Source organism: Elgaria multicarinata, chromosome 9 (assembly GCF_023053635.1).
Source record: "Elgaria multicarinata webbii isolate HBS135686 ecotype San Diego chromosome 9, rElgMul1.1.pri, whole genome shotgun sequence".
Taxonomy (NCBI): Eukaryota; Metazoa; Chordata; class Lepidosauria; order Squamata; family Anguidae; genus Elgaria; species Elgaria multicarinata.
In genome coordinates this window covers 77,541,212-77,562,487 of record NC_086179.1, presented here as the reverse complement: position 1 = coordinate 77,562,487, position 21,276 = coordinate 77,541,212, and the positions used below count along the sequence as shown (strand labels likewise).

At 40.0% G+C, this 21,276-nt stretch overlaps 1 protein-coding gene across 2 annotated transcripts in view; it reads left to right on the top strand.

Moving 5' to 3' along the window:
* The window catches only part of GRAMD4 (GRAM domain containing 4), a 97,054-nt gene extending 82,723 nt beyond the window's left edge, over positions 1-14,331 (top strand). The window contains exons 15-20 of one of the 2 annotated variants that reach the window (XM_063134113.1): positions 1,969-1,986; positions 4,069-4,216; positions 4,714-4,807; positions 6,868-6,952; positions 9,062-9,130; positions 10,549-14,331. In XM_063134113.1, coding sequence (XP_062990183.1) covers positions 1,969-1,986; positions 4,069-4,216; positions 4,714-4,807; positions 6,868-6,952; positions 9,062-9,130; positions 10,549-10,650 — 516 coding nt within the window. In that variant the 3' untranslated portion in view covers positions 10,651-14,331. The remainder of the gene's footprint in view (positions 1-1,968; positions 1,987-4,068; positions 4,217-4,713; positions 4,808-6,867; positions 6,953-9,061; positions 9,131-10,548) is intronic. The other variant, XM_063134114.1, reaches the window with a different exon arrangement.
* Positions 14,332-21,276: the final 6,945 nt, after the last annotated feature.

Below are 21,276 nucleotides of genomic sequence, written 5' to 3'. Positions count from 1 at the left end.
CACAGAAAGAAGGAAAAATAGTGCCCGGTTAGGATGTTTGACAACCTGAATTTGCTGCCATGGCTTGTGCTGCTGATGCTTGCATGAGCATAAACTAGTAACTAACCTGTGCTCAATCAGTTGCAACTAAAGTACACAGCAAAAGTACTCCCATAGAATCTCTAACAGTGGCACAGATCCTCAATAATCACACCAGCTGTTCATGGAAATCACCAATCAAAAAGTAGTTACACCAGTACTCCAAGGCTGCAGACACTTAACCCATGTAGTCTGGCCATAGTAAGGGGAAGAGGAAGGCATTGACTGGGTTCACACAACATGGTAATCCACACTCAAGGTTAAGAATGGGTTGAGTGTGGGTTATTACTGAACCCAAGGTTGCTGTTGAAATGTGGATTGTTGTGTTGTCTAAACCCAGCTATGATAACAAACTATGGTTTCTTAACAATGAATGACTCACAGTTCACAACCCAACGACAGATCATGGGTTCTCTTCATGAGTTGCTCATGGTTAACAAATCATGTTTTGTTAGCATGACTGGATTCAAAAAACACAGCAACCCACAGTTCAACAATAACCCATACTCATCCTTGAGTGTGGGTCATAATGTTGTATGTCACAATAAACCAGCATTGGTATATTAACCTTTGGGTTTGCCATGATGTGTGCCAGCTGCCATTTTAAATAAGCAAGCCCCAGCCATCAGTTGCTCTGGCTTGTTGTGTTGGGCAGCAGGATTTGTGTGAGGGTTTAACAGTCCTAACAAAACCCATCATCTGTTCTAGGGTTATGTGAGGGTTGTTTAACCCTAGCACAACCCCCACTATGCAGGTTCGCACAACATGAAAAGCCTTGGCATAGCTTGCAGCCAGAGCTTGCATATTCAAAATGGTTGCTGGCACACGCCACAGCAACCTGAGGGTTAATTAACCCATGGTGGCTTGTCATGATGTGCAAACTCTAACCCATTGATTTGGTTCTCATGTTGCCAGCAACCCGTGATTTGTAAATGAAAGGGAGTGCGTAAGCATGCCAGTTCTTGCTTGCCTGCTCTCTCCTACTGAGATAAACAACCCTGTCCTGGGTTGTTTATCAAAACATCCAAACCCGGAACTCTGGGATGTTGGGGGACAAACACGCCAGGGTTTGAGCCCATGGTTCAATAAATGCCTGTTTTGAATGTGTTATTAGATAAAAAAGAGACCCTGTGGTTAAAATGCTTAGTAACTCAAGGAGAAGGCTATGCTTGAACTCTTCTTTTTTGTTTTTCAGTACAAATTTTCTACATTCAGGGGAACATTTTGATCTGAACCCACATTTTGACGTGTTACAGTTCTGGAAGTGCCTTACCTTTATACTCTTTCTGACTGTTTCATTTGCCTTCTGTCCATTAAAATTGACCTACTGTGTACATATGCATCAGTCCTTTGTGGTTGTTATTGTTGTCTATCAAAAGGATCTATGAACACTTTTATCTGCATTAGTCCAAATTAACATACAATATTTTCTCAGCTAATACCAAATTATAAACAAAATAAAGTGCAAAATCGTATAAACTGTAAAATATACATGTTCATTTAAAAATCTCTTAAAAACACACAGATAGGTCCAAGGAAGAATGGCATCAACCATCTTTGTGAGTCAGTTTTATTTTAGCCATCTTGCTGTACAGAGCGGAATTACTAAAGATTATTAACGTGTGAAAAACAGGTCAGGAGCCAGATGTGGGAAATCTAGGCAGGTGATTATAATTTTAATGAACTGTAAAGGTGTGCTCTAACCACTGATACATTGGGTTTTTCTTAAAGATTGCAATCATTGTGTGTAGTCTCTTGGTATGTGAGAAAGATCTTGCAACTTCACTCAATTCATGTTTTTATTCTGTATATGATATAGTTAAATAGATTTCGCTTTTTTCTTTTGTCACTGTCACATTTGTGTTTGTTTGTTTTTTCTTTTCCTGCTAGCTGTCAGGGCATGAAAAGGTACGGATCTTAGCGTGAAACACTTTCTTTCTTTCTTTCTTTCTTTCAACTGGATCATTTGTGTTCATAATGAGCTGATGCCTTTTTTCCAGTGTGTGTAATAAGCTTGTGCATTTAGTTAACTGTTATTTGTGTGTGTGTGTGTGTGTGTGTGTGTGTGTGTGTGTGTGTGTGTTACATATATTAAATGGCTTTGGTTTGAATTCTAAGTCTCTTGGAGATGTTTAATAAAGTGTTGTCCTGGGAGAGCTCCTACTAGCTGATTAATCCTGAATTGTTTACAGTAATATTTCCTAAAGAGTTCTTTGAAATGCTTGTGGAGTGGGGGGCGGCGGCGTATATTTAGTTATGTTCTGGAAAATGCTTTGTGCAGATGTGGAAGGAGCCTTTGAATAAAGCTAGGATGGACAGAGTGTCCCCCCCCCCAGGTGCACCCCCTGCTGCCCCCCCTGCTAGCAAGAAAACTCTATGCTTTTGCTAGGTTTTTTGTTTACTGCCACACCGTAAAATTCAGTGGTTCACGAGTGACAAGAGTGTACTCCTGGTCTAAAATGTAATATTGCAGTAAACTAATGGTATGTCCAGTAACCTCCTGATGGATCTTGGTGTCTCCCTGAATGTGTTTGCCACGTCCTAATTCTCAATTGTAATTTTACAGGCACTTGTAAAAATAGCTGGGCAAGTTAAGCATCAATATACATAGTGCTTAAAAATGCATAACTAAACATTCAAGTGCAGTTTATTTAATTGGGAGTTTTTGCACCTCAAAGTTTCCCCACCCCTTAAAGTGCTAAGTGGTTTGGAAAATGTTCGGATATAGTTAACATTCCTTAGAATGTTTTGTAAACTGCCCAGAGAGCTTCAGCTATGTAAACTGCCCAGAGAGCTTCGGCTATGGGGCTGTATATAAATCTAATAAATAAATAAATTAAATTAGAGCTAGGCTGGACAATATGCAAACGGAACAACCAGCTAATGGTCTGAGGGTATGCTGTGTTACCAAAACTGGAACAGATCACAGCCTGGTCAGTGCCCAAATGCAAACTTCCTGGGGACTCCAGGCAAACATATATTTTATAATTTGATATTTATACCCCCAACTCTTCAATCCAACATATCAGAGTGCTTACAGTAAAAGATACTCCGTACTTCTGCTGCCTACTTTCCACATCTTGCAATAGCTTCGCTAATCAGCCTCGCTAATCATGCATAGCTGATCTGTTTTCCTGAACTTGATGGAAAGAATACTGTTTTACTGATGTCTTTTGGGTCCTTCTGGAATGTGTATGTCAAAGGTGCTCTAGATCATACCTAGTTAGGTTGCTGATTTTCTTTTCTAGTGGCAATTCTTTCACACCTCATGGGGTGCTGCTTAAGAAAGTACCCAAACTTGGGGAGATATTAGGGTGTGTGCACAAGGCTTCCATTTGAATGAAGAGTTGGAAAGCCTCCAGGTGCATGCAGTGCTTTTGAGCACAGCAAATATTTATACTGTATTTATTATTTATTAATTAACATTTATATATCACCTTATCTGCTAAACCCCCCCCATCAAAGCAGTTATTCTGTATAGCTAAATACAGAATAGTTACATGCTGAAACTGTTCTACTTCAGATTGTAGGTGGGAAAGCGCATATTTGTATGTAGGCCTTTTTTAAAGCTTCCGGTATTTAGAAAGTCAGCATATACAAGAGGGGGCTTTCCTTAGACATCTGTCCATGTTGTGCTAGCTCTCTAACTGCAGAGAGTTGTGATGTTTTTCTCCCATGCAATTCACCTGCCTGCAGTAAGAAGTGGTATAGTCCTGATAAAGCTGTACCACATGATGGTTCTGAATGTGTTGATTGGCCCTAAATCTTTGCCATATGTGGAGATACCACTCCCAAGCAGGGCAACGTGAATATTAGAGCAGGCAAGGCCTGTAGTTGTGTTGGGCTTTGATTTCTTAGCGGTAGATGCACATTCTGAAGAATAAAGGCGGGATGTTTTCCTAAGGGAAGGGGGTGCATACAATCATTAAGCCCTGTGTGTTATATGCATTTGTGGTGCGCTAACAGTAATCCAATTTTATTTCCTTACAGCTCCAAACAACAGCATCACGAAGTTGTGTAGGCTCAAGTGCCCCGGCCGGAGTAAGCAGGGATGAAGACAGCAGCCGTTTTCATACTACTAAGAGAGGCAACTTCCATGAAGTATTTAATCTATCAGAAAACGAGCGTCCTTTGGCAGGTATTGATACAAACGTAAACTTTGGTGTCTGCCGTAAATAGAAGCGTGTTTGGAAAAGAATTGTGCAGAGAGCAGCAGTATTCAGAAATGAATGGCCCTGTAATGGTATCTTCTGTTGAGTTCTATGGGCAGGAGGTGAAATTAATCTTTTATCTGACATCCGTAAGATTCTCTGGGTGAACCTGATGCCCGTTGCCTGGTTTGCCTTTTGTGGCAGCATGAATTTGAGAGGGGAGAAAAGGTGCATAATCCCTGTGAGAGAAGTAACTTAACCCAGTGCATGAAACAAATACGTCAGTGTTTAGAAAAGCTTGGTATGCACTTTGAGATTTTGGGGGTAATTTTAAAGAAAGATTTATACCACAAAGTCAAAAGTGCATTTACATTTCCACTTTCTGAAATGTCTTGTTTCTGGAGCATTGCCTGCCAATTTGAAGAGCTGCACTTTAATTTCTTAAGTTTGTGTGAAATGTAATGGAATTATTTTATTTTGGCAGTATGTGAAAATGGCTGGCGGTGCTGCTTGATTAACAGGGACAGGAAGATGCCTACAGACTACATTAGAAATGGAGTGCTTTATGTCACAGAAAAGTAAGTCTTTGCATGCTTTACAATGTTTAGAATGCTTCACAAAGAAAAATGGACTGATTTGCACATCACAGCTACCCAGGGTTTAAACAAATCCTGGGTAGCCATGAACAAGTGAGAGTGAGCAAGCATCTTGGCTCCTGCCCACTTGCCCATTCCTGCTGAGTTAAACAACCCAGGGATGCTCTGTCCCTGGGTTGTTTATCATGATGTAGAAACCCAGACTTGGTGCTTGTTGGGGGAAGAACTACCATGGTTTGTTCTTAGGTTACAAGTCTGGGTTGTTCCTTCCCCAATGACCTACAATTCCATGGCATGATAAACAACCCAGAGACAGAGAGTCCTTGGGTTGTTAAACTCAGCTGGAGTTGGGTGCGAAGAGAAGCCAGCATGTTCACTTGCTCCTGCTTCACAATCAACAATGTATGGTTAATAAACTGGGATGATTTTGGTGTGCAAATCAGGCCAATAGGACAGAAAATTACCAATGTGCAGCCCTAGCATCTTATTCACAGGTAAAATTATGATCTCTCAAGAGAAGACGGCCCAACGTTCCACTAAAGAAGAAGGAATTGAAATGTCTGGATTTCTGCAGACTTCAAAGTGATGAACAAGGCTTGAGAACTTAAGTGTAGGGAATCCCTATGCCTCTCTTAAAATAACCCATTTTGGTGCTTTTCTGTGCACATATTAAGTAGATTTTTCAGTTCAGAGGTTTTATGGTTTTGTGTATTTGTAAATCAAAAGACTTTTATAGTGCTGAGCTGAATGCCCTCCAGCAAACATTTAGGAGAGCAAGAAAGAAAATTCTCCAAAGTCCTCCCAAAAGTTGCCCTTTTCAGACCTGTGTGTTGGCGTTTGCAGTCCTGATTGGCTTCCCCTTCACCACTTTTTTGCAGTCAATTTTCAAACCATCCTTCTCATCCTTCATCCTTCTCCTTCTCCTGCGATGTCTTTGTGTAGCCAGTCTAATTTGGCTACATGACTACGTCACTAAAGCTGATTCAGAGCAAGGGCAATTTCTCTTCAGGAAGTATTATCCTCACTCTGAACTGTTGTTGAGACTTGTTTCCTGCTCCACCCCAAGGACTCTAAGCGGCTTACACATATACCTTGGAGATGTTTACATTCCAAGTCACACAACTGACTAATGATTGGGGGCTAGGGGACCCTTCCCCTGGCTTGCCTGTGCAGATATTTTGGAGAGATGTGTGTATGTATGAGCATATCCACAGATATGAGCACACTCTATCCTCCCCCGCCCCCATTACAGACTCTGCAAAGCCCCTTTGGTACCCTCTTCTTATCCCTTGTTACAGCCCCTCTAACTGCCTTCTTCACAGCATCACTGAAGCATCGTAGACACTGATCCGGGTAACCTCTCTCTACTTTCCATTCTGAATTAGCTTCATTTGCTTTCAGTGATGCTATCACTCGTCCTAGATGAAAGAGAAGAGGGTTATGTTTGAGCACATGGAATAGTCTGAATATGTGCCGAGGGCAGGGGGTACCTTTCCTCTGCAGAAAAAGAGCCCCTTTATCACCAAAAAACCTTTCACAGGGGAAAATCTCTCATTTCACTCTAGCTCTAATTTTTATATACACCCAAAATGCTGTGGCCCGTTTCAGATCGGAGCGTTTTTGTAAATTCTTCTTTTAAAACCAAAAAGTGTTGTGGCATTGTACGGTTGGATAATTTTGTAACGTCTGACCCTTGAGCCTTTAAGAACTTCCCCGGTGAAGGAAGCTAGGCATGCAGTATTCTGTATAGAAAATTATTTAAAATTCCCCATTTCTACTCTGTCTGTCTGTCTTAACTGTCTCCCCTCTCTCTGTGTGCTGATGTTTTCTTTTTATTGTAATGCCAGTATATGATTGTGTAAAATTTTATAGGGCTTTGATATTCAACTCAAAAGTAAATGCTATTTTATTTTTAAAATCCATCTGGAAGTTTAATTTTTCTACATTAACTTGTAAAGCTATTTATACTGTTAGGAAATTTAAACTTGAAGTAATGGTTTTCAAATGACTATATATTATATAAATTATTTCTTCCCTTTCAGTTACTTATGCTTCGAAAGTTCCAAATCTGGTTCCTCTAAAAGAAATAAAGTTATAAAATTAACAGATATTACGGATATTCAAAAGGTATGTCTATAATGTTTGGGTTTTCTTTATCGTTTTGCTTTTTTTTCTAGGATGATCACCTACCAATTCTTGGCTAAATATTCTATTTTAAACGATATATGTTAAGTGGTGACCACACAAGTTTTAATAGCACAAACAGACATGGTAAAACCAAACTGAGCACAGATTTACTGAGAGAGTGTTAAGTGTACTTCTTTAATAAATTCAAATTGAACTTAAAAATGCTTAATTTTGACTTGAATGTGCCAGTATTTAGAACAAGGAAGCTTTTCCCATCCCCTTCATGCAATTCTAACTAACCTTGGGATGGATTTTTTTCTTTCTTTTCAAAGCCGGGGTTATGATGTAAACTAGATCTCTTAATCTCCAAGCGAAGGTGTTTTATTTCATATGAAACATTTATATTCTGCCTTTCAAAAATTCAAGGCAAATAACAAAGAAAGGAAATATGATAGATAAAGGTTCAAAATGCAATCATGATACCTTAAAGCATTAAATCTAGAGCTGTGCACAAATGGCCTCTCAAAATTCCCCACCGTATTTTCGACAGAGAAATGGTGTGTGTGTGTGGGGGGGGAATTTCACTGGATTTCCCTAGGAAGAGGCGAAATTCTTAACATTTTGACACAATTAGGGCGCACCATTGGAAGGAGCTCCTTTTTCTTTTTTTGGCTAAGGGTTTGTGTTACTGCAAGTGGCAACAGTATCAGCTGTGTTGGCAGGTAGGCCCCGATTTTTTATCTAGCACAATGCAAGTATGGGGTGTGTGTGTCAGTGTTACGTCCAGCTCTAGTGAAGCGGTAGAGCTATTACTCTGCCTAAATCTCTCCTTCAATTTGCTAAACATTTCTTTCCCCCATTGTTCTGCCTCGTTCTCAGGGTGTTTTATAATTTATTTTTGCAACATTTTGAGTGAGGTGGCTAAGGGTGCTGTGTGTGTGTGTGTGTGTGTGTGTGTGTGTGTGTGTGTGTGTGTTTCTTTCTAGCCAGTGTGGTGTAGTGGCTAAGGTGTTGGACTGGGAGTTGGGAGATCCGGTCATGGAAACCCACTGGGTGACTTTGGGCCAGGCACAGAATCACAGCCCAACCCACCTCACAGGGTTGTTGTGAGGATAACATGGAGAGGAGGAGGAGGGTTATGTATGCCACCTTGGGTTCCTTGGAGGAAAAAAGGCGGGATATAAATGTAATAAATAAATATTACACATCTCTCCATTGCTCTAAAGCCTCCAGTCTTATCTGTGCTTCATGATCTCCCCGCTCCCCAGTTTCCTTATTTTGTATACCTTCTTCAGCTCTAGAAACTGATTTATTCTCTGCTTACCTGGTACATGTACCATTCAACTACTGCTTTGTGAATGCTTAATGAGTTTCTGTGGTTAGTGTCATCATTAAATCATAATAATATTGATTTAGTATTATTATGCATCGAGTTATGACATTGAATATCAGGTTGGCATTATGGGTAGGCACATTCCGGATCAATGGGAAACCACCTCTGGTCCTTGGGCTGTGTGCTGTCGACCAGTTTCTGTGCCTTTTTCAACACCTCTTTGCAGGCCCTAATTGGGTTCTACCCTTGGGCAGAGTGGAACATAGGAAGTGCCTTATTCTGAGTCAGCCCAGTGGTCTATCTAGCTCAGTATTGTTGACACTGACTGGCAGCAGCTCTCCCTGGTTTCAGACACAGGCTTTTCTCTGTCCTACCTGGAGATGCCAGGGGTTGAACCTGCGGCCTTCCTCATGCAAAGCAGCTGCTCTACCAGTCAGCCACAGCCCTTCCTAGAGCCTTAGCTGGGAACAGGCTATGACTCTCAAAGAACAAAGCCTGCACCTTCCTGTTCAGCTCCTTCACCTCCATGATGAAAGCAGCAGTTCTGAAATATTTGTCTCATTACCTCAGGCTGCACTTCACAGCATATTTCTAGGCCATGATAGATACTAGCACACGGTTTTTATATTATCCTTTTACTGCTCTGGAGAGCTATCCTAATAGGATACTGCTTTCCATATTCTGCACATTTCAGATTTAATGTAAACCTTCACTAGTCTAAATATTCATATGTAACAATGGTCCCCACCCCCACCCCTTTTTTTGTGTATTTTTAGTACAAAGTGCTTTCTGTTCTCCCAGGATCTGGGATGGGTATTGCAGTATCCACACCGTCTACACAAAAAGTAAGTAGGCAAATAAAAATGCCTCATCTGTTCTGCTAAATGCCTACAGTATCCCTTGCACTTACCTGAAATATTAATGTTATGGTGACCTCGTCAGTTTTTGAAGCACTCCCTTAAACCTGACCCATATGGATTATTTTACTACGCTGTTTATTGAGTTGTGCAAGCATATGTGCTGTAATTTGCATCACAAGGGAATTTATTCATTGTTTGCAACAAAAGGGAAAATGTTTAATTTTTCATAGATGTGTATGTCATATAAGGAATGTCAGTAATGCTAGTAAGTGTTTTTAAAAAGAAATTGAACAAAGAGCCACGTTGGTGCCCTTTGTTGGTAGTGAGGGAAGAGGTGTGGTGATTTGGAGCTTACTATATTTGAAGCTTAGTATAATTGAAGGAATGTGTTAAGAACAACTTAGGCTGCAACCCTGCAAAAGCCCATTGAACCCATCCCATCAGGCTGCAGCAGAGGTAGAAGACAGTAAGCAGAGCTGCTCTATTGGCTTTTTCTAAGGCCATGGCTAGACGGGCAATATCTCGGAGATCGCCCCAGGATCATCCCTGTGCATCCACATGTTGCACAGGGGATCCCGGGGGTAGGGAGGGATGATCCCTCCATTTCCTCGGGATATCGCCCTACACTTCTGTTGCGGTTTTTCCTGGGGTGATCCTGAGACCGCGGGACGTGTGGCCGTGCATCATGGTTTGTCCCAGCTCCTCACGAGTAACCGCGAGGACCTGGGCATGGGGCATGAAGCTCCTCAGGAGCTCTGTGCCCATCGGGGGTGGGGTGGGGGGAGCGGGAGCAAGTTCGTTTGTTTTTTAAACTCACATTTTGCGCAGGAGCACAAAATGGCAGGCGCGACGTCCTCTTCCTTCCTGGATGCCACGCGCCGCGTGTAGACTGAGGGGGGAGGGATCTCACAATCATCATATTGCGAGATCCTCCCCCTCCACACGCACCCTCGTCTAGCCATGCCCTAAGAGACCAGCTCCTTTTTGCTACTCCTCTCCCTAAACTGTTTCCATTTCATTTGATCGTTCTCAGAACAATCCTCACTCCTTCTCCCTTTCCCCTTTTGTGTCTGTCTTTTAGATTGTGAGCCTGTGGGCGGGGTCTGCCATGTGTTTTATTAGAATCATAGAATAGTAGAATTGGAAGGGGCCTATAAGGCCATTGAGTCTAACCCCCTGCTCAATGCAGGAATCTACCCTAAAGCATACCCGACACTCCTGAAGCGTTTTTGGTTGAAGGCTGGTATAGATGCATCTTAAATAAATAAATAACAACCCAACGGGACTAACTTCTGTGTACAGGAAGGATTTCAGTGTCAATTTTTCCCAATGCACTAGGCATCTCCATATTTTAATAGTTCATACTGACATTTACACTTTTGTCTTTTCTCCCCCCACCCAAGCCTTTAGTGTTTGGTGCCATGGTACACAGAGATGAAGCTTTTGAGACCATTTTCACCCAGTATTCGAAGATAACATCTGCACCATCTACCAGTGAAAGCTAGTATATCACCACTGCTAGTTCTCCTGAGGAGACTTTATTAATTTACTCACTCGGTAGTGAATAAAAGATGGAACACCCTTCATCAATTCTGCAATAATTTTCTTCGTTGCATATGTCTTCTGTTACATAAGTGTGTTTTATATCTGCCTTCCATTTTTTGTTTTGTTTTTTAAAGCTTTTTGTACAAAAGAAAAAATAAAGACAGAGAAAGTGCTATCATCACTACTAGCCTTGCACATTAAGCACTTTTAATGTTTATTTACCGACATTAAAAAGCTTAGGAAGATTCTTGGCAAACCTAGCTGGACGATAGACCAAGGATGCTGTCTTCTCCTGCCCTGAAATCCCAGGGAGCAACAGTACATTCTATTCCTCTTCTGCTCCAGGTTCTGCCTACAGCCCTATTGCACCAGTCCTCTTTGTTTCAGTGGCATTTCTGTACATGTAACTGGGTGCAAGGTTGGCAAAACGTACCTTTTATCTTACTAGTTGATATCTAAATTATATTAATTGAAGGTATGAGTACTAGTAGTTGTGCGTCAAGCAAACTTTCTTACTAACGGCTGTACCTTTTCAAAGGATGTGTATCCTTGGGAGGAGACTGTTGTGAGGCATAGTTACTCCCTAGGACAGAGGGTTTGGCCTGGTCCTTCATGTTCTGTCTCCTTTGGGTTCCCTCGCCCCCCTGAATAGAGGCATTTTGTTAATGTATTATGTAACAAATGAAGCCACTGTTTTCATTTCTTCGAATGATTTTCGGTTTTTGTGGTTCACCTCCACTTCAAGGAATTATTATTGTTATTAAATAGTACAGTGGCATTATGCTGCCTTCACAGTTTGACTGAGATTCTTTTATCTTCCGATGGAATATTTGATATACTCAGGCGGGTTTTAAGTTGTGGAAAATTTGTATCTTTCACGTAGTAAAAGCTCACCTAAGAGTGCAGGTTTCCTCATCAAACTAACACCAAAATATCCATAATTATCTCTCTTTTTGTGTTCGTATTTTAGTACGTTTTGTATTTGCACCAACATGCCAATTAAGTTGCTGTTTCTGATCATTTTAGCCTCTTGCAGGCTTTATTTCTCCTTTTAACTCTACCAAGCTTTGAATTTGGAAGGCTTTAATCAGGAAAACATTTAAATGGACTCCCAAGACTTCAGACGCTAACCTCATGTTACGTGCGAATGCATGTAATGGATTACCAGGGGACGATATTATTTTTACAGAACAAAAGGAGCTTCAGGAATGGGCAGTTTGAGAAAGAAGCAGTGTGGCATCTTTAACCCTTTCTGCACTTGCCATTTCCCCAAAGCCTCCAGATTACCTCCTCAGGTGCTTTTCCAGTGTGTTTATAGTCACTTGCTTGCAAAGATAAAAATATGACTGGAACCCCACTGGGAGGGAGGAAGCCTATTGGAAGGGGATTTGGAGTAGGAAAATGGTGGTCAGGGGATGCATTAAGCACCCAGCTTAGCTGCTTACCTTCTTGCAATTGCTCCATCCCAAAGCTGGGATTTCTTTCTTAAAGGTTGTCTGTGGGGCCTCTGTTAAACCTACTTGCTTGTAACATGTAGTTAGTTGGTCAGGTAACCTTATTAACAATGCAAGATGCCATAGGAAAATGGGCTTCTGTGGACTTGTCTGTGTTAGGGACAGATAACTACTTTTCCCCATGAACAAACCATGAATGCAATTGTGGGAAAGTAATCTTGGGAAGCTGTTACAAGCAGATTTCCAAATGCTGCGAAAATCCACCTCTTCCCCAAAGAACTAAAACACACTTGAAGCTCATTTTCAACTCAAGAGTCTGCAGCTGAAAAGCTTAGGAGAAGCCTCACAAATGTCCTGCAGAGTAGCAGGACAAAGTACCACTAATAGCAATGTATAACCTTCTCTAAACAATGCAGCTTCATTTTTTTAAAAGATGATTTGTGATTTATATACATTTTTGAGCAAGTAGGCTGTATAAACTTTTGAACAGGTTTAAGGAACATGGGGGTGTTGGACGTCTTTATATAAGGATGGTGTCGAGCATCAACCCAGCAGGTAACAAGTCGAGCAACTGATGGATAAATAAGCATTAAATTAGCTTAATGTTTTTACTAACCGAAATCAAAAATCATAGTACATTGAGTTTGTCTTTTTAAAAAAACCCTTGGGTGTTCATGAGGTTCTCGTTTTTTGAAAAACAGATTATATTTTTTACAGAGTGGGCTGTTTTTCTTATTTTTGTATCATTTTCAAACGTAATTTTTACCTTCACTCTGATCACGAAAATACTGGTTCTGGTGAAAATCGGGTAACTGCACTTATTACCTCCCCTCCTACTGGCCGACTGAAGTATTGTTCTAGAACATGGTTCCTTGAAGTCCTGTCTGACTGTGATGCGATGACAGCGCCACAACAATTAACCACTTACATTTTCAGAATGAAACAATGAAGTTAAGATTTTTTCAGTACATACAATGATATTTAATTTCCCCCTGTACTTTGATATTTCTGATACAGGTTTGTTCAAAATAATCTGCACTTTTAACAATGCAAACTTTAAAAGAAAAAAAAAAAGTTAAAGTAATACATGTGTTGCAAATGACAATGCAAAGATAGTTCATTCCAATATCAAACTAATGAACTGGATTTTTAGAGAGCAAATGTGTAATGAGACACACATACATATTTTTTGCGAAGTCCAACTTTACATTATGCAAAGAATTACTGTAAAATTAAACTGCTATGTTTTGTGATACGTCATTTGTTACAATGCCCTAAAATTAACTTTGATGTGCTTGAGTATCTTGATGCTTTTTATTTCCTATATCCTGAAATGCGGAGCGTTTGTCAGCCTATTCTGTATTCAAGGAACCACTCTTAGGTTTGGTCCGAATTCATCTCCTTACATGGGATTTGCAGTATAGTCCTACTGAATTTAAGTTCAGTAGAGCTACTTAATGTGAAGTGTTATTTTTTCACAACAAGATTTTTTTAAGCCATTCTCTGTAAATTTGCTGTGTTGATATGTGTTATTCTGATTCAACCCTGTGGATTATTGGTGAATTCTCTTTGTATTTAATTGGATAACTTCTTTTACTGGAAGCATAGTGGTCAAGTTTGAGAACCTTTCTCAGCATAAAGGGAGATGAAAACTGATCGCATTTTATGTTCCCTCTATAAATTGCCAGAAGCAGAAGTTCTGTTACATGTAAGTACACTGTTAGTTTTGCAAGGCAAGATTTGAACAATAGTTGAATTATGTAGCAACATCGCACAAAATTCCAGCAAAATCAATTCATGAGTTCGATAGACCGAGTGAGGAAGCTGTGGAGCGACAGGAGTGTAAGCATTGTGAACCCTTAAAACAAACCTGGTAGTTTATAATGAATGATGTACGTTTTGGCAGACATTTTATTTCTGCTACTAATCATTAAATAGAATGGATGTGAAATAATTTTTATGTCTGAAGTTTGAGTCTATATTTTGAAGTTGTAAATAATTCATTAGCAGTGTAACTTTTGTTCAACAGGAGACTTGTACTGTATGAAAAAATGAACTGAAACAATTTGCCCTGTACATTTTTTAAGAGAATCTTGTTTGTTTAAGAAAAATGGGAGGGGGGGTCTTGGTATAAATTATAATTTTTATTTAAATAAAATAAACCCGAAAAATGCTTTATGCTACAAAGTGTCTGTTTCTATTCCTACTAAGTCCAAACACTTTGTTTTGTCTACACTGGTGTGTGTGTGTGTATGTGTGTGTGTAGAAAGGAGATTGGGATTTATCAGTAGATCTTTGGGTGATTTGCAGCAGCTCCTAATTGTTCAACAACAATAATATTTTCTCCCAAATTAGCTGCTGAAATAAAAAATCTGGAATGGATTTTGTGTGAAAAGACTGTGAAATCAGTTTTGTTTCTGAAATCACTCCTAGGCTGCGGGCCAAAATATACATCATCGTTTAAAAGCATAGGATTGAATCCAATGTGAGTCTGACTTAAGAGTAGACCCATTGAAATGAACAAGACTTAAGTTAGGCTAACATTAGATACAACCTGTGCAGGGAGGCCTAATCCGGGTTGGGACCACAGTGTTGTTGTAGAGAGGCTGCAACCCAATATGGGCCTGATCCAGATCAGCTTTCCCATGCCAACTCTAGAGTAAAAGTGAAAAAATTAAAGCCCTCCTACTCTCCCCTGCTGGGACCCTTTTTCAGACCAGGCATCATGTACCTACTATAGAGGATTTTTTTAAAGTGCCTGCTAGAAAGGTCTTGACAGCAATGTCTGTTTTGGCCCTGAGATGCCCTCAGAGGTGTTCTGTTCCTTTGTTCTAAGTGTATGAATGTCACTCTTTCTAAGCCAGTATTTTCCACTTGGCTCCAGTTGGTGGCCATCACTACATCTTGTGGTAGCGAATTCCATAGTTTAACTATGCAGTGTGTGAAGAAGTACTTCCTTTTATCTGTCCTGAATCTCCCACCAAACAGCTTCACGGAATGATTGTGAGAGAGGGAGAAAAATGTCTCCCGGTGCACTTTCTCCACACTATAGGAAAATCAAATGTTGTATTTAGTTTTCCTATAGACAACGTAGGGGTGTGCTCCATTGACTCTCCATCATTGCCATGGCATTTGTGTCCAATCAGTGTCACTGCTAAAATCATGCAATTTACAAATCAAAATAAGTTTCTAGTCCTCAAAGTTGAAGATAGGTATGATGTCAATTGGAAGCAAGGTGGCAATGGAAAAATATCCTCACATTCCTTGTTCCTAATGTTAAATATTATTCTCTTCTCAAGGTGTGTGTTTTTAACACTGTAGAATCCACCAGCTGCATTCAATCTGATACTTGCTGGATGATCCATTTATAGGTGAGTTCCACCCATAAGCTCCTCTCAGATGTAGGCCCAACTGCAATTCATAGAAGTCTTGCAGGAGCAAGGCTCTCAACCCATAAGAAAGGTTTAATGGCATAATCTCATCACATTGTTCACAAATGACTCTGTTCCACTGAGAAAGCATTATTGGTGCTTTAATCTGAGTGGAAATAGCTTTAAGATGCATGAGCAATTCCTTAATATTTAGAGATCTGGCTGTTCTTGCTGATTCAAATTGCAGTTTAATCCACTTTAATTCAGTCAAAACTAGACATCACACCTGCACTTCTGGTTATATTATTTCTCTTCATGGTACTGCAGTCTACATCTGGAATGTACCATCCCTCCGTCTATGGAACTACTTGTGTTCATATTGGGTAACATTATTGACGTGTAGTGGAACTAATCCTGTGTCAAAGGGAGCAGAGCTGTAAGATTTATTATTATTATTATTATTATTATTATTATTATTATTATTATTATTTATATAGCATCATCAGTGTACATGGTGCTGTACAGAGTAAAACAATAAAATAGCAAAACTCTGCCGCATAGGCTTACATTCTAATAAAATCATAATAAATAAGAAGGGGAAGGGAATGCCCCAAACAGGCACAGGGTAGAGTAAAACTAACAGTATAAAAGTCAGATCAAAATCAAATTTTAAAAGCTTTAGAAAAAAGAAAAGGTTTTAACTGAGCTTTAAAAACTGTGATTGAACTTGTAGTTCGCAAATGTTCTGGAAGAGCGTTCCAGGCGTAAGGGGCAGCGGAAGAAAATGGACGAAGCCGAGCAAGGGAAGTAGAGACCCTTGGGCAGGTAAGAAACATGGATTTATTTATTTATTTATATTTATTTACTTATTTATAAAATTTATATACCGCCCCATTGCTGAAGCTCTCTGGGCGGTTTACAAAAATTAAAACAGCGAACATTAAAAAGTATACAAAATTTAAAACCATCAAAAATATAAAAACAACAGTGTAAAACAGTATCCATTTTAAACAACAGTTTTGGGGTGCATTAAAAAACAAACAAACTTAGCATATGTTGTAAAATGCCTGGGTATCCAGCAGGACATTTTCTGCCCAAGCCCCATTGAAAGGAACGGTGGCAGTAATCTCGCATAGCTTTTAAGGGCCTTGCAAAAGAGAACGTCGTACTGAGTTACGCTCCATCTCTATTTTGGTTTCTTGCTGCTGCTGCCTCAACAGCCACCTACATTGTAGCCTTCTTTCCCCAGAGCTTAAATCTGCCTTCCCCCACCTAGTGTCAGGCTTTGCCAGCTGACCAAAGCTCGATTACGAGGACGGCCATAAATCCCTTGCAGATAAACTGCAATAAACCCGTCAAGGCCAGGAAAGGAGGGAGGGCAGGATGAGGCAAGGCTGTATGCAGGACTTGGAAGTTCATCAGTTCCACAAAGTAAACTCACTGTGGCAGAGAAGAGTCCTTTTCCAGTCCAGGGTCCCAAAATCCAAGGAAGTCAAGGTGTGCTCAGGCTGAGGAGATCTGGCGTATAGATACCACGTTGCATCTTCAGCACTGGCCTGTGAATTCCAGCTGCTTTTAACTTCAGCTTCCTGGAGCAGCTGCTGGTAATTAGTCCCCCGTCTTCTGGAAGGCTTCTTGACTTCAACGGACAGGCATACACCTCTGTTGCTCTTTTACACGAAGCCTCCTTCGCTCTGCAGGGCTCAGCAGAACTTGGTCCTCTGAATCCGACAGAGGGGCTGCGGCAGGGCGTTGATCATTATTATTATTATTATTATTATTATTATTATTATTATTATTATTATTATTTATATAGCACCATCTATGTACATGGTGCTGTACAGCGTAAAACAGTAAATAGCAAGACCCATAGGCTTACATTCTATTAAAATCATAGTAGAGCGATAAGGAGGGGAAGAGAATGCAAACAGGCACTGGGTAGGGTAAACACGCACAGGGTAGGGTAAAACTTACAGTATAACAGTATAAAGTCCAAACAGCATCAAGTTTTAAAAGCTTTAGGAAAAAGAAAAGTTTTTAGCTGAGCTTTAAAAGCTGTGAGGGCTCTGGGGCGGTTTCTGTGCTAGGCCCCTCACCAGGACCTGCAACCTGCCATTCCTCTTCATCTGAGGAAGGCATAGTACCTAGAGTATTTCAGATGTTTTGGACTTCACCTCCCATCAGACCCAGCCAGCATGGACAATGGTCAAGAACACTGGGAATTTCAGTCCAAAACATTTGGCAGGCATCAAATTGGGGAAGGCTGGCTTAAATATCAAAATATTGGATATTTTGGCACTTCTATTTTAAGCCAAATAAAGGAGGTTTTGGCTTTACATCATCTACCAGATGTTGGACTTTGGGCAGACGTGTTCAGTAATTGTCTCATTTCTATAGAGTTTAATTATAACAAAAAATGTCCTTGCCCTATCACTAGTGATGTGTGGATTGTGTTTAATCCGCTCCGTCCATGTCATGAAGATGATCAGGTATCATCTGCTCCTTTCGGAAAAGTATGCCAAGAAATCTGCCAGAATTTACAGAACTTTCGCCGGTATGTAATATTTTGCATATTTCCGATAGGCCACCGTAAAATTAATGAGCCGAGTGCTCAAGAAAAAAACAACCCTGGTGCACAGCAGAGGCTGAAGACAGATCAGGGGTGTATAAAATGTTTTTAAAATGGTATATACATTGATGCAACGTTTGTATTTTTGTCTGAACAATATTTTTTATCATTCCAGAATATTAAAAAAAAAAAATGGTTCACAACTCCATGGAATCAGCATGACTCAGCAAAGCTGGTCTGTTGCAGATCTGTGGGATGGAATCATAGAAACCAAAGTCATTTCAATCCATTGAGGAATTCTCCAACATCCTTACTTATCGCTTTCCAACAGTTGCAGTCACCATCAGCAGCACAGCAGCTGCTTGGCTGTAAATATACAACTCCATCACCTTTCAGAGAATACAAGATATTTCATTTTACAAGGCAGAGCAGGTGATGACGTGCCTGAGTACAAAAGCATTCTGAACATACAGTCTGTGTGGCGACATTTTAGTATATGGGACATTTGGCTGAGGTTTTAATCCTGCTAGTGGCATATTTTCATATGAAAGCTACCACACTTTGGGAATGCTTAGTATAATGCATGAGTGAAAGTCTCTGAAGAGCCATTTATAGTTGTAGGCTTCAGGCATTGTATAAATGAAGTTTACAAAAAAGGTGTATGAGGAAGCAGCCAAGCTGGTGGGACTCAAGGATTTCCTGTTCAATGTATTTGAATGGTTAATCACTAAATACTGGTAGATGCTCTCTAAAGGTCTGACACTAAGAGCATCTCTACATTAAGGTAAATCACGTTGTTTACCCGGGGCTCTTCTGCTTGCTGTTTCTTTGGCACGATTGCAATGGGCTGCATTACATGGGAGGAGAGGGTCGACAAGGGGTTTGAATTGAATACTTCGCCTCCATTCAGTTCCATTGAGTTTTTTAAAAATTATTTGCAAATATAAAACTTAAATATTAATATAATACAGAAACCATACATGCAAGAAATAATAAATTACATACGCTTTTTTCTTTTTTTTAAGGAAGAAAGAATGCTACTCAGTCCAACACTATAAACACACAGTAATTAATGGGAAGATAGATCCCAAATCAACCCTATTTTTTTTTAAAAAAAATTGTTATTTATTTTATTTTATTTTTTCTCCCGAGAAACTATTGTAACCATAAACTGTTAAAGGCAGTTGGAACCTGTGTTGGTGCTGCTGTTTTGTGTGTGTGTGTGTGTGTGTGTGTGTGTGTGTGTGTGTAATAAAGCATGACCATTTTGTAGCAAAACTGTCTTTTTTCTTTTGTCGTCTTAATACTCTCAAATGTTGAGTAAGTTTCTCTAAGAGTGCTATTTCCCATACTATACTGTACCACTTCCTTATATTTAGTCCTTTTGCCTCCTTCCAGCATTTAGCTATCAGCATATGTCCTACTATTAAGAGATACTGAATTTGCTTTTTGGGTGATATAGTTTGGTTTTGGCCCTCAAACTTATTAAATAATGCCAATTCTGGTGTTTTTATTACTGTTGCTTCCATTATGATGGATATTTCTTCAAAAAATCTCCATCCAAAATCTTTGAATATGTTCACAGTCCCACCACATGTGAACATAGAACCCCCTAACCCCACATCCTCTCCAGTACAATGGTGAGTAAGTCTTGTCTATCTTTGCTATTCTGGATGGTGTTAAGTACCATTTTTGTAATATTGTAAGCAATATTTCTTAGGGGTGTACACTCCGCCCCAGAATTACCTGGTAACCGCGAACATCTGCGGAGCATTTGATCTTCCAGAGTGGAGATTGGGCGCTTCTAAACTCATCAAATAATATCAGAGCAGAGACGCACCCAATCGGTGCTTCTAACGTCTCCAAAATTATTCAACCATTTTGTGTGGTGTGTGTGTGTGTGTGTGTGTGTGTGTGTGTGTGTGTCTAATTGAAAACCTCCCAATAAGGAACATGGGGTGATGGGATGGCACAGTTTTGATAATTAATATTATTGACATCTGTGGCTAACCAATTAGGAATTGCCACAGTGCTGCCTGTGAGCGTGTTCTGTTCTCCAATCGCAGTGTTCGGCGGAAGGAATTTTCTCACTGTCCTTGATTCCACACACTCATTGCTGTTCTTGGTCTTGCGGCGTTCATTTGGTCAGAGAGAGAGATTGTTTTATCTTTAAGTACGCAGTGTAGAGTGAGGTGGTGGGGTTAGGGTTTGCAAAGCGAGAGGGAGAGAGAGAGAGATCTATGAGATCTCAAGACGATTGTTCCTTTGCAGAGAGAGAAGGAGAGAGAGAGGGACCTGTTTCACCTGTTCCACCCCCAGAGTGTGTGCGTGTGCCTGCCTTTTCTGTTAAAGTTTTTTTCTCCAATATGCCTGTCCATCCTACCTTGCAGGGCTGGGTTGCATCATCATCATCATCTCCCCAAACAGTTTGACGTGATGTAGTTCTCCTTCCTCAAAGTTGAGCCTTCCTAGCAGCACTTGGCTTCAAAGTTACAAGCGTCTTCTTGTGTCTAAGCTGATAGGCTTCATAATATAGTTTTAATTGGGGTATTCCCCATCTTTCCTCTATCTTCCTATACCTTTTTTTTTTTTTGGTGTCCTAGGTCTTTCACTTTTAAAGATGAATGTGTCAATTGTTGATTGCCATTTTTTTTTTAAAAAATGGTGTAATATCAGTGGGTAATACATAGAACAAGTATGTAAATTTTGGCACCATCACCATCTTTATAACTGATATTCTGCTCAATAGAGACAAGTTCATTTTGTTCCATCTTTTAATATCTGCTATTATTTGTTTCCAGATTCTTCCATAATTTAATTGGAAGGATTTGTTCATATATATTTTTTGAAATATGGACTCCTAAATAATGAAATGCCTTGTGAACTAATGTAATTTTTAGTTGATTAGGCAGGCCAATCTGATCTTTGGGAGCTGGTATTAGTGCCATGTTATCAGCATACAAATTTACTAAATGGGTTTGATTTTTGATTGGCATTGAGTTCCATTGAGACAATATCTTGCAGTTAAAGATTCTGCTGTTTCCCAGCTATTACCACTTTAAAAGTGGTTCTTTTTATCCTGGGATTTCCGGAGGATTCAGCAGGAGATGTTCTGGTTGTTGATGACATCATGAAATCGACCTGAAAACTTCTGTGAGTGGCCAGTCATGAGCATGAAATAAATCATTTGTT